The sequence below is a fragment of the Plectrocnemia conspersa genome, unplaced genomic scaffold (genome assembly GCF_051122295.1).
Source record: "Plectrocnemia conspersa isolate PC_06_02 unplaced genomic scaffold, ASM5112229v1 ptg000013l, whole genome shotgun sequence".
NCBI lineage: Eukaryota > Metazoa > Arthropoda > Insecta > Trichoptera > Polycentropodidae > Plectrocnemia > Plectrocnemia conspersa.
In genome coordinates this window covers 12,836,818-12,851,305 of record NW_028277177.1, presented here as the reverse complement: position 1 = coordinate 12,851,305, position 14,488 = coordinate 12,836,818, and the positions used below count along the sequence as shown (strand labels likewise).

Below are 14,488 nucleotides of genomic sequence, written 5' to 3'. Positions count from 1 at the left end.
GATATTGATGTGGAAGACACGCTGTTCTAACAAGACGGCGTGCAACGGTGGATGTTTTGCGTGAAAAGTTCCCAAGACATATTATTTCACGTTTTGGAGACGTTAAATGGCCGCCAAAATCATGCAATTTATCGCCGTTAGATTTTTTCGTAAGGTTACGCTAAGAAGTCGTGTCTATGCTGACAAACCTGAAACTTTTGAGCACATAAAAACCAACATTCGTCAAGTTTTATCCGAAATACCGCATGAAATATATGAAATAGCCATCAAAAATTACATTTGAAGGATTGACTGGTGCAAAAAGTCCAGAAGTAGGCATTAAATTGAAATTTATTTTTTATAATTTATAAAATACGACATATAAAATACAAAAATACACCAAAAGATATTCTTAAATTTTTTTAAAATAACGGTTTAGTGCCCTGCTTTTAAAAAAAATCAGAAATTATAGTCTGATCAACCATGACATATAAATTCTGAATATTTAGTAGCTCTCAAAATTGTGCAAAAGTAAAAATAATAAATTTTAATTGAGTTGACTTTTTACTATAATATTATTTAATAAGTTATTTTTATAAAATAAAAGTATTTTATAAAGCCGTTCAAGCTCGAAACGAATCATCGTCGTCGATGGCCGAATTGTACGGCGTCATGGCCGCTCGTTTGACGTTAGAATCAAACATGGGGCGCGAAGGACATGTGCGACCGGCTTGGGCCGATTTGAGTATCACGATGGGGCCCCTAGAGGCCGCGAGACTGGCGGCCGAAGCTGATGCGACCGACCGTTCGTTCCTCGCTTCGGAGACTCAGCAGGAGACGTTCGGCGGCAGGTATTCGGACGATCTCTCGGAGACGTTTTTTGAAATACTGCAATCTTCCAAATCTCCCGACGCGGCCGAGACCTTGCTGAGATTCGCCCAAACTTGCGACGACTCTCTGGAGAAGATCGACGCTTGGGAGCGGTTTTCGCCTCACAACTGTTGGCTAGCCGAAGAGTCCAACAGTTGGCGGTTGCTGCACTGCTTATACTTGGACGGCGTTCGCGAAGCGGCTCCCTCTCGCTCTCGCGAGGAAAGCGAAAATCCGTCGCCGAAGAGGCTCGTGTTCGAATATTTCCAAACCGACGAAGAGATCCGCCTGATGCAGACAGTCGTGGATTGGTTGGAGAAGTGCACGTCGTATCAAGACTCGGCCATACCGCCCGCCGGTCGGGTCGGCGGCAACCTGCACTGGGAAAACACGTTACATCATTTGCAAAATGGTACAAGTCTATTCGACTCTTCCGCTAATGGTACTTTAGTGTCTGCGCTAGATCCCGACGCGCCGCGCCGTCAGAAGAAAAATCTACACGCTCTGGATCGACAGGACGACGACAATTTATCCAGAAGGCTTTTCAAAGAAATTCGATGCGGGAGGTTTGAGGAAGCAGTGTCTCTGTGCGTCGATTCCGGACAAATGTGGAGAGGTATAATCTTGCAAGGTCAGAGACTTTTGGATTATCCGGAACCGCCCCAGTTAGACGCTAAATATCCTCTGATCGGCAATCCTTCTCGCGATTTGTGGAAGTGGAGCTGTATGGAATTTTTGAAGAACGTCGAAGAAAACGTACATTTTAAAGCTTGTCTCGGAATTTTATGCGGCCACTTGCAGTCGGTTCTCCCAGTCTGCTGTGAAACATGGGAAGATTTACTATGGGCGCATTTGAGAGTCCAAATCGAACATAAAGTCGATAGATACCTGAGGGAACATCACGATGCAACATATTTGATATCGTCGGTAAATCTTTTAGATGACGATGAAGAAGTAGAAAAAAAAACAGAACTATCAATGCAACAAATATTCAATTGTGTCAAATCACTCTATAGAAACAAAGCCGAATCTAACTATCAAGAGACTCAGCGATATTTAATACTAGATCAAATCGACCTGTTGCTGAAGAGAGCTCTATCGTGGATCGATAAAGCAAACTTCGATTTGATAAGATTCGTAGCTCATCTCGTTTTAATATTCAGACAGATCGGTAAAGATCCGTTGCACAACGTCGGTGATGATATTTTAAAAGTATACGTCAAAAATTTGATCAGTAACGTCGGAAAATTCACCGTTTCTCCCGAACTGATCGCTTATTATACTTCAACTTTACCTACGAAAACGCAAACCGAACTGTTTTCGGAACTCATGTGGTCGGTAGAGTTGAAAGAGGACAGACAGAGAGTAATAGAAGCCGGAAGTTTAGCAAATTTGGACGTTCCGTCTGCCGCTAGAGAAACGGTCCGATTTGCGATTCGATCGTTAAAAGAGCACTGCAATAAAGAAACTTCTCCCTTTTCCGAATCGGACGATAAGAGTAAAAGCTTCGTTCATCGCGTAACCGGTTGTTTAGAATGGTTATCGTTTTATAACAGTCAAATTCCAGAAGCGGTGTCGATGAGTAACGCTATTATCAGAATATTAGTCTTCAAAGGCGACATCGACTCAGCGGCTGCCGTATTGAGTCATTTGACGCAGTTCTATCCCACCACTGTGATAGCGCAAAATTTACCGAGTACGTCCAACGCTCTCAGAGAACATTTCTGTTTAAAAGCATATTTAGAAGCTATAAACGGATACGCCTCTTGGTACAGACAGCACGTTGGCGGCCGTCCCAAAAGTCCCGAACCTCTGCTGTCCAACTGTTCGTTCACCGAAAAAGTTCACCACGAACAGATCAAAGCTCAAGTCTCGCTTCAACAGAAACAGTGGACCGCTTCGGGATTGCATCAAGCCAATCACATCAAGCAGTTGCTTTACAACGTGTTGCTGTTTCCCGAAGGATGGTTAGTAGACGACGTAGCGTCGACCGATCGAGATCAAAATTCGAACGTCGAAGAACTGATCGAGAGAGAAAATCAATTAGAATCTTTGAGAAAATTGTGCATACCCGAGGTAGTCTTGCTGTTGTTGAAAGTACTGCAGAGCGGCGATATTGAAAGTCACGCCGAAGCGATTCGCATTTCGGAGCTATTGGCCTCGGATAAACGGAAGCTATACATATTGTTCCCTAAGAATAAGCTGCGAGAGGTGCTCCATAAGATAGGGGAATCATCGCTTGTAGTATTAGAGAATAACCGTGATCCGTGGGGCTTTGAATCTAATGTTTGATTAGTTAAATTATTTTAATATTGTAATAACTGCTGATGTAATATTAATGTATTTTTAATGATTCGCTCTTATAGAATTAAATATGAAATATAATTACCATCGACTTTCATTTAAAATCTGTTTTTAAACCTATATATATTAAAACTTCTAACTTCTTTAAATGTTATCATAGTTACCAGGATGAAATTTAAAAAGATTATATTAGGACACCGTTGGCAAACCTGTGACCCATGCAAATGTTCAAAAAGTAACAGAAATAAGATTCTTGCTCTCGAGTTTTTTTCGAAGACTATGTAAGATTATGTTATTTAAGATATCATTATTTTTAGTATTAAGACACTATTTAAGCATGTGTGAACAAGTATCTTTTTATCTGATCTTGTACATATGTATGTTGTGGTTGTTATTTATTTTTAATTATTATTTACAACTTTGTAAAGTACATAATGTAAAATTTATTATTTTAATATATTTTTAATAAATCTTATATATTTATCTATTTTCAGTGTAAGATGTTTGTAACCAAAAAAGCTAAGACAAATACAAGTGCAGCAAAAATGGCCGAAAAAGATAATAAAACATTATGCATTTTACATGAAAACGTCACAACTTGGAGTTATAATCTAAAACGATATTTTGAAACCATGCATAAAAATCTAGTTTCATCAATGAATGACTAGAAAAAAAAAACTTTTCACAAAAGTTAAAAAAATATAAAACGCAAGCTGATGGATTCAAATGTTTTATTGTGCCTGAAAATATTACATCGGCTAGTGTTCAACTGGCATACTGTATTGAAAAACATGGGAAATATATATATGTATATATATTAAGTCTGAGGTTTTTAATCATTGTAAGAATATGGAAAATATTTTAATCGACCAGGAGTCATTTGATATATACGAAATAGACCTTGCAAACAGGTTGCCAGTTCTGTGCACATTAATAGGAAAAAATATATCCCCAAGAGAAGTATTAAAATTCATCACAGCATTCAAATTTGGACCACACTACCTCTAAAATTTTATTTACTTTGCCTATATCAGTTGCAAGTAGGGATTCCAATCCCGGGATCCCGGATCCCGAACGATTTTTAATACCCGATGAGTCCCGGAATTATAAAACATAATCCCGAATTTTTCGGATTGGTTGATTTATCAAGCACAATCGAATTATTATTGACAACATCGTTATATTTCGTGTACAAACTTGCGCGAGTTGCACGTGTCATCTGTGAGTCTGAACGTGCTTTTTCAGCAGCAGGCTGCTTAGGAACCAAACTCAGATCAAGGCTAAATGATAAAACACTTGATGCTTTGATGTTACTTCGTGAGTTTTATTCAAAATAATGTTTTCAATTAATTGTGTCTATGAATGTACATACCTATGTGCATACATTGTCAAAAGTTCATTTTTTTCTTCTCAAATAAATATATAAGACCTTCCCTTTTTTATTTTTATTATATTATTTTCTATTTTAAGTCCAAGACTAAAATTATACGTACTTTATACATTGTACGTTATAAAAAACAGATGTAAAAATAGATTGTATTATTCATTTTAAATTATTTTTATCGATAAAATAGCATGAAAATTATCCCGGGACTGGTCCCGGGATCCCGGGATCGACTAATTGCAATACCGAAATCCCGGGATCAAAATTTTGGCCCGGGATTGGAATCCCTAGTTGCATGTGGTAAAAGAAGTTTTTCGAAATTAAAAATTACAAGAAACTGTTTAAGATTCACATTGACTCAAGATAGACCAAGTGTATTGGCTATGATAGCTACCGAACATGATGTATATGATAAATTGTGTTTGAAAGAACTCATACGAGATTTTGTAAAAAAAAAAGTGAAACGAAAATTTTTCGATTAAATTTTTTATGTGTGGTAATAAAAATTGTACTTTTTTAAAACCAAATTTTAAAATACATATTATATTTTAATTATTGTTATTAGTTTTTAAAATTTTTATATTATTTTGTGTTTATATTTTTTCGTTACTTTTTTAAAATATTACCTTTTTTGGCTTTTTTAAATTAAATATTTAAAAGCAGTTTTTAAATATTTAATTTTAAATATTTAATTAAAATAGGTTTTTACTTTTTAAAAATACAAAAAAGCATGTTATAAAATAATAACATATAAAGGTAGAAAAAATTTTTTTTTCCCCAGAGCGCAAAAAAAGTTGGATTGCGGGCTGGTGTCGAGATGCCAAGTAGTGCTGATGTTGAAGAAAGTGCGTTGCCTGTTGATATTCTGAAAGTTGTGGTAATTTATTGATACACATAGTCAGTGGCGTAGCTAGGGTATGTGCCGTCCGGGGCGATCCTTAAAATTACCCCCCCCCCCTACATACATTTTTTTCAGGCTTATAAAATCAGCATTTCTTAAAATAGTTAGTTAGTTATTGTTAAGCTCTTGCTATTCGTGGATATATATATATATATATATATATATATATATATATATATATATATATATATATATATATATATATATATATATATATATATATATATATATATATATATATATATATATATATATATATATATATATATATATATATATATATATTTTAGTCCAATCAGGGTAGGTAACCACAGACGATCCCATCGCAAATATGCCGCCCCCACGCAAGTGCCGCCTCCCTCGCCCCTCTAAGATACGCCACTGCATATAGTAAAATTGAAGTACAATGCATAGGGGCATATTTATAAATTTATTTATTCGTTAATTATAGCCAAAACTTGGCGGCACTTTGGTAACACTGATGTGATGACGGCCGAAGGCGACGCATTCTTTTGGTAGATCTCATCGGGAAGACAATGGCCGGTAGTTCATTCATGTATATTTAAATAACAAACATGTAATTATTACCCTATAGTGGCTTTGGTGAATATGAATTATTTTTTCGTTTTGGTCCAAATTCTGACTAATTAAAAAATGAAAAGAATTTATCAAGTCATTATATATCAGGTAAATATAGTCTAAAACGAATATAGATATATGCATCTCGCCGAGTAAACGCAATCGAACAAACAGTCGGCATCGGCGTATGGCAACATTGAGGGAAAATCGAGACATTTGCAGTGCGCGGAGGTCGTGTCAGTTGGCAGCAGTGTTCGGCGTCGGTGTGTGTGTGCGCGCAGGGGGCGCGCCCCATCACTCCGCCGACATGGACATGGCGGAGGTGAAGGCTTTCAATGCCGAGGTGAGTCCCCGGGTCGCCCGGCTTCGCGTGTCACTCGCTAGCTTTGCGACGCTAACGTTCTCGTTGACGCTTCCTCAGCTGTCGGCTCTGTACGACAACCGGCCTCCCATATCCAAGGCCAAGATGGGAGCCATCACCCGCGGTGCCATCAAAGCCATCAAGTTCTACAAGCACGTGGTGCACAGCGTCGAGAAGTTCATCCTCAAGTGCAAACCCGAGTACAAGATTCCGGGTCTGTACGTCATCGACTCCATCGTGCGCCAGTCCCGTTACCAGTTCGGCGTTGATAAGGACGTCTTCGCGCCGAGGTTCGCCAAGAACATGCAGCAGACGTTCGTCAATCTTTTGAGGTGTCCACCTGAAGATAAGGTATGTTATATATTACTATTACCCCCCCAAATACGCATAATATTATTTTTAAGTCTGGCAACCCCGATCTGGACTACCGTTTTTTTACCCAGATATAAACAAATTAATCGCTTGTGAGGATCGTTTTAGATGTTTATTTGGACATGGTGTTTTTGAAATACCTATTGTCGACGAGTCAGGTATAAACATAACGCTAATAACTACTTTACAACCCTGAAACTGATATCATAAAAAAATGAAAATAAAAACAATTGGTAACCCCATTTTGCCGATCGGTCAAAATATTTATTTCTTCAATTGCCCGTATAAACTTGATCTTGAACTGTTTATCCGAAAAGATAAATCACTCTTCTATAAAAACATCACGTTTGTCTGTTGATGTACTTTGTGAACCCTTAAATTTTCTAATTGGAAGGAACTATTTTTATGTCATTATCTTAACAGAAAAAAAATATTTATGCAAATTGAAAAATATATGGAATAGGTCATTGCTTTTATGTAAAAAAATAAATTTCTTTAGCCAGAAATGTAAAATTAATTGCTTCTTATCTCTTGGCTGGTTGCGCTCACTTTTGAGATAAAGAAGGTTGCGTAGAGGACAAAAGTCCTTTTCATTTTTACTTTCAATAGGACCCTTTTTTGTTTTATACTTATTCTATATTAACCTTTTGCACTCGAGAGTGATTTTGTATTAGGTAAGTAGTCTACTAAAATGAAAACGGGAATTTCTTATTAAAGGATAAAATTTTGTAGTTTTCTCATGTACCGCTGGTTGACAATCAGTGGTAAGAAAGTAATACATTTGGGTGACCACTTCATTTAAAATATTTATGGTTCGACAAAATATTTAAACCCAATGATAATAAAAGATTAAGGATGCACCCTTTCATTCAGATCTGCATGAAGATTATGTACCTGCAGTGTAACGACTTCTGAGACGATGGCGTCGAACGGAGATATTAAATAAACATTATTTTCAATTTATTTTACCATAATTATTATTTTAAAATATTGAAAAAAAAACAATTTCAAAAACAAAATTTTATTTCTCACAATACACCCATACCTCGCTTTACGACCTAGATACATTCCACGAAACTTGGCCGTAAAGCGAAAAGCCGTATAGCGAATCAATTATTCTAATACAAATTCATACAAATTTAATGGGATCGGTTCCAAATTTGTTAAATATGTAACATGGTTTATCATTTAAAATGCATTTTATCTTTTTATTTCATTTAAATCAAAAATACATACATAACAAGTACATACATTTGTACATAAAATAATAACAGACTCCAAAAACCAACAATAATCCATAAACAAAAATGAAACAACTTCATGTTACATAAAATATGTGTATGAATACATACATGATTTTTTTTAAAATGGCTTTAATCTGAAGACGATGAAGAAATGGTAACATGCAGATCACTGTCGTTCTCATTTTTCGCTGGTAAGGATGGGCCTGGCTTAAAAAAATTGTCCAACGTTGTTTGTCTTGCCTTTTTCTCTCTTTCGTTCTTCAGTGATTAATAACAGTTAATGGCTGAGTTAATTCCTTGAGAAACTTTAGCGCTACGTTCGACGTCAGGATCGTTTTCAAGGAAGATGTTTATTCCTTGTTCGAAATAGGAAAAAGTTTTTGACAATTTTTTTGATGTTAGCTGTTTGAATACAACAGGTTCTGTCTCTTCATCAAATGCCGGTTCTGCTTGCAACTGAATGAGTTCCTTATATGAAAGGGGTTCCCTATCAGCTTCAAGTAGATCAAGCACATCACGTTCGTTCAAACCTTCAAAGTCGAGATCATGTTTTGCCTAATTTCAGGAAGGCAATTAACTTCTGCATCAGTACTTTTTACACATTCTGGCCATATTTTTTTCCAAACATGGTTCATTGTTGTTAATTTTAATTCCTTCCATGATTCACTGATGCTGTCAACAGCATCCTTGATGTTATAGTTTTTCCAAAATGTTTTAATTGAAGATTTACCATCGGTTTCCCTTATAAGTTGTCGGAAAGTTTGGCGTAGGTAATATGCCTTAAAAGTGGCTATTGCACCCTGATCCATTGGTTGGATCAGAGCTGTTGTATTTTTCGGAAGGTACTCAATCATGACATCTTCAAATAGTTCGGATAAATTAGTAGGATGCCCTGGTGCATTATCCAAAATTAGCAAAGCCTTGTTGCTTAAGTTATTGTCTCGCAAAAAATTTTTCACTTCTTTGCAAAAGTGATTTTCGAACCAATCCTCTAAAGTAGCTTTAGTCATCCAAGCTTTCTTGTTGGATCTCCATATGACGGGTAATTGATTTTTATTTAGTCCTTGGATTTTCGGACAAATATATTAAAAGTGGTTTTAGCTTAAAATCACCCGCGGCATTTGCACCAAGTAGCAAAGTTAATCGTTTTTTAGACACCTTATAACCAGGCGCAGATTTTTCGGTTTTTGAAATGTACGTGCAATCAGGCATTCACTTCCAATAAAGCCCTGTTTCGTCTACGTTAAACACTTGTTCAGGTTTATGACCACCTCTTTCAATAATTCCCTTTAAAATGTTGGGATATTCCTTAGATGCGGCCTCATCGGCGCTAGCTGCTTCACCTTTCATTTTAAAATTATGCAAATTAAATCTATTTTTAAATGTTTTAAAAAATCGACATCGAAAAAAAGTTTTTTTGCCGTTATAGCGAAACATTTTAGGCCGTAAATCGAAAACGTGCCTTAATAGAAGAGGGCCGTTATAGCGAAAGGCCGTATAGCGAGGTATGGGTGTATATTTGTTTAAACACCGCAAACTATTAGTACGGTCTTACACTACAGGCTGGAAATTTTCTCTCAAAAACAAAATCTATTGACACTTCGGAAATGTATCGATAGTATATTATGACGATGTATAATATGAATTCATTCAGTCATTCACGATATTTTTTCCCTTTTAAGCCTGGTTTGCCACAACTTATATAAAAATATAGTAATAATAAAATATTGTATATTTGAAATATATATTTGAAAAATAATTTTATAATTTAATTAAATACAGACGAATAAAAAACAAAATTCCAATGTTGTCACATGTATTATTGTTTTGATTGAGCCGGACTCTTGTTTTTTCACACTGTCACAGTTATGCTACCCCCCCCCCCCCCTCCTCTAAATCTGTGACATAATTTATGGAAGCTGCCATAGTATATAAAAGTTCAATAAGTACCCGTGTTAGGAATGAAGATGCAATTTTTTTCAAAAACAAATTATTTATTTTTACACATAGTCCCTTTTTAGAGATACGTATACACTTTTCCCAAGAACCTGCCATTTTTGTAACCCTTCCAAAAAAATAAATTATCAAGCTCTGCAAAATATGCCTCTGTCTTTACGATGACCCCTCATTTGAACTAAATTTTTTTTCCGGGGCTGTTCCTAGGGCAGTCCAACGATTTAATTCCGATTTTTTCCTTATAATCTGAAATCATTTATTAAATAATTAATTTTATTTTAATTTTTAGTCTCATTTCTAAGACATTGATAAAATTTATTTAAAAAAAATATAACTTACTATTTTCGCCCGACAACAGGGAGCAGAATCATCCATGAAGATGCAGTCCAATTTTGAGCCCAGGTGCTCTTCCATGGAAGGGATTGAAAAAAATTTTAGGATGATTTTGTAACCGCGGCCTTTACCGTTCTGTTGAGTTAGAGTGCATACTTCCACTCTGGAATAAGAAAAGCACGCCCAGATCATTTGGCTTTCTGAATTTCACACAGTTGGCTGGATATAATGATCACGGTATTTTTCACCTCTTCGAAGACGAGCGTAAGTACTCCATCTGACTCGAATAAATTAATTTTGCTCTCATCGAAGAATTTCTGTAGCATTTTTCGGTCAATAACGGCTTTTTAACAGGTATATGGCCGAAGAGACTCTCATCTCTGAGACGCCTACGGGTTGTGTCCACACTTATTTGTTTGTTTTTTGTATCATTGCACTCGCTGTTAATATTTACTGCTGTTTGACGCCGATAGCGTAAGTAGATTCGACGTATCAGCCAATTTTCACCAGATGAGATAATTTTTCTACACCCACTACCCTTAACTCGATTTGTTGCACTTTTTACAATGTTTTTTTTTAGTCTTTGAATGGTTGATTGGTTACAACCAACAGACTGCGAAATTTGTCTTGTCGAAAGCCCCATTGACGAATACAAAATGATGTTGGCTTTTTGATTTTCACCTAATTGCGAGCGATTCGGCATTATAACTTTTAAAAATATTTTCTTGAACACAAAGAAAATGCGAGAATTCCAGCAAGCGATAGCAGAAACATCTTAATTTTTTATGATTTCGAGAAGTGATGCGTTTTTTTCATGCGACTGTTTTTTTATATTAATATATACATATAAAAAAAATATTCTATAAGAAATTTTAATGCAGGCGAATTAAAAAAACTCGCTGTCAGAGTTGTTACAATGCATTTTAGAAAAAAAATTAAAATAAAATAATAATAAAATATTGTACAAAATATAATTTAGAACAACATTATAAAAGTAAATTAAATACAGACATATAAAACATTAAGCCAAGGTTGTCAAATAACTTACAAAAAATATCAGGAATAAAATTGTAACCAAATGTATTATATATATTTAAAAAAATTGTGAAATATAAAATAACGTCAAGTACACACCAATCAGGAGTTTTTTTTTACCATTAGTACCTAATAGAAAAAGCCCACAAGGCACAACCCTAAACAGGGATTCTTATTGAATGCAAACAAAGTCTTGATTTAGATCACTAATATCAATAATATTTACAATTTATCCCATTCTAATTTTTTTAACATTTTAAAAGATTTCACTATGTGTTAAACCTTTTATGTCACATGTAACACTCGATATAAATTAGTAAAATGAAGACCCATTGAAGCGCGTTTACGCTCTCATTTTTTATGGCCGGTCTCATGCGCCCAAAAATAGAGCACTTTAAACACGCTTTAGAAGCAAAAAGGGTTAAAGGATTTTTCACAATATAAAGTTAAGATATTTAAATTAGTATTATTCCTATCGGTATTTTGAGAGTTGAGAGATTCTGGTGCACCATTAGAGTATTATTAACCTGAAACTTGGTGATTAAAGATTACATGAGTCCAAAGAGTTAAAACTCATATATAACAATGAAGAAAACTAAAAAGCGTAATCTTTTTAGCAATATTTATTTAAATAATGTAATTAAAAAAAAATACATTGTAATCATTTTCAGAGTATATGCACATTGTATGATCGGTAATATTCAACAAATATAAAAGAAATTGCTGGCCATATCAGGGTTGTTCATGAAACACTAGTGGGAAGAAACTTGGTTCACCACTTCCACCCAAATTTTAATCAGATTATAGAATGTAACAATTTACAGCTTTTGTTTTTCTGCTGACAAACTGTAAGGTACATTGTGTGTAGTCAAAATTGTTTTTTTCGTGCACTATTTGATAAGTGTGGATTTTGGTGTGTGATGATGTTACAACTAGAGGTTTTCACAGACTGACGTGATTTTGGACATTATCTTTACAGATATTGTCCAAAATGTAACTTCTACATTTTGGAGAAATTTCTTCAGTGTTCTCAGTTTTGTCACCATCTTTGTCATCGTCATCGCATTTTCTTATGTCTGAATCATGGTTGATTTGTTTTACTGTTATGTTCTTCGTGTATTATGAGTTTCATGTATTTTTCACCAGACAAATAAAGTCTAAATTAGTGACATCTGTTTTATTAATTGTAGACTTATAGCTCACAAAAAATAGATGTCACTATGCACAACCTAGCTCAATTTTATTTTAATTATTCATCACAATATTCATCCATAAGATTAGGAAAATCTAGGAAACCTGATCTTTGAAGATTGATCAGAATTATAATTATGTAATAATCACTAATTCCGACCTAGACAAGATAGAAGTTGAAAAATGCTAGGGTCCATGTAGGACTCAAATTCAGGTCTTTACAGTACTAGTCACTGGTCTATCGTGCTAATATTTATGTCTGAGTCTTCAGGTTTATCATCAGATTGCAATTCAAACTCAATAGTTTATTGTTTTCATGATTATACAACGTAAGCACTTTTTTCCTTTAAATCACTTCCTCGCTGCTGATTGATCATGACCTTAACATAAGCATTAAATTTGAATAAAATGGAAACAAAACTCACGAAAGTGATAATTTTCTGTATTTCTTTTACAGTGCTATCAAAATAATTACTTGTCCCGGCTATAACGGGCTTCAAAAGAGTGATCCACGATCGCTCAATAACTCAAGATTAACAAAGTTAAATCATCCGAGTAACTTAGGTCTGACAATTTTTTTAATGATAACCCATGACAAATATTGTCGAAGGCCTTCTCATAATACGTATATACAACGTCTATTTGAATTCCCGCATTGATCAATTTTGTCACCGATTTGTCCTACCTAATATACCCTTCCAAGTCCTTTACAAATCCGAGAAGATTACTATATATTGTTTTATAATAAACATGGATACCATACATAAAGTTTTGTATTGGCAACAGTGGCGTAGCTAGGGTATGTGTCGCCCAGGGCGATCCTTAAAATTGCCGCCGCCCCCCCCCCCATATATTTTTTGCAGAATCATAAAATCAGCATTTCTTAAAATAATAAATTGGTTATTATTAAGCTCTTGTTATTTGTGGATTTATACATGTTTTAGTGCATTCAGGGTTAAAAACCACACTGGACGATCCCATCGCGAATATGCCGCCCCCAAGTAAGTGCCGCCCGGGGCGGCCCGCCCCCTCCGCCCCACCATAGCTACGCCACTGATTGGCAATCTCGGATAACGCCTTTTTAAAAATTTGAGCAAGAATCTACAGTTTATTTGACTATATGAAATATACGTGTTTAGTTATTTTTATTAAATGTATAAATTGAAATATGTAATTGAAATTTTGACTTTGACGGCAAAATAGACTGCTAATTTTAATATAGGCATAATATCCATTGACGATGACATATGTAATGACCTATAAAATAGAAGAACCCTTGTGTGTATCCTTGGCTCATTCGCCGATACAAACATCTATTCTTTTGGTCTCAAACTGGCTTCCATGCTTCATGTCTACCTTAGACTTACATCTTTTCCCACAATCGATTTATGACAAATGTGGAGTGAATAGCCAAAGTAAACATCTATTTTCAACAGCTTCACAAATCACTTATCACTTAACTTTGCACAAAGTGTATTCAACTTAATGATAATTATGTGGAGATGTAACAAAAAAATAGTATCTTAACCACTTTACACGCGCTCCTGCACGGGTGTGGGAATTCAGAAATATCCATTATACGCAGTGTCGAGCCCATATGGGCATATGGAAATTGGATTTAAACGCAATCCCACATATAATATAAACGTGATTGTATTTGTTACAAGTAAAAAAAGGGTCATTTTTGTATTAGCTGTGGAAGTCATAAATTAGACAAATACAAGGCAGTGTGCTTCCTCTTGAGGTAGCAAAGCCAGCAGAACATATTCAAGTAAGCATCCTTGAGTAATGGGGGTTGCTTTATTTTTCCAATAATTTGACACACTTTTATTACTATATTTCCACATATTTCTTTGAATTTATAGAACGCAATATGTTTTCGTATGGAATGTGTCTTCAAAATAAAGATATCTTTATTCCATTACGTCCATTGTTTATTATTGGGTTTATTCCATTTTTTAATATTGCTAGCGATTTTT

The 14,488-nt window shown here is 35.1% G+C and overlaps 2 protein-coding genes across 9 annotated transcripts in view; both read left to right on the top strand.

The window, feature by feature from the left end:
* The first annotated feature begins 632 nt into the window (after window positions 1-632).
* Nup107 (nuclear pore complex protein Nup107) lies at window positions 633-3,235 on the top strand. The gene has a single exon (XM_088203010.1). The coding sequence runs from the start codon at window positions 652-654 to the stop codon at window positions 3,139-3,141; it is 2,490 nt and encodes an 829-aa protein (XP_088059136.1). The 5' UTR covers window positions 633-651; the 3' UTR covers window positions 3,142-3,235.
* Window positions 3,236-6,235: 3,000 nt separating this feature from the next.
* The window catches only part of Isha (Insulator su(Hw) mRNA adaptor), a 31,624-nt gene continuing 23,371 nt past the window's right edge, over window positions 6,236-14,488 (top strand). For all 8 annotated transcript variants that reach the window (XM_088202445.1, XM_088202443.1, XM_088202444.1 and 5 more), the window contains exons 1-2: window positions 6,236-6,360; window positions 6,439-6,729. In XM_088202445.1, coding sequence (XP_088058571.1) covers window positions 6,325-6,360; window positions 6,439-6,729 — 327 coding nt within the window. In that variant the 5' untranslated portion in view covers window positions 6,236-6,324. The remainder of the gene's footprint in view (window positions 6,361-6,438; window positions 6,730-14,488) is intronic.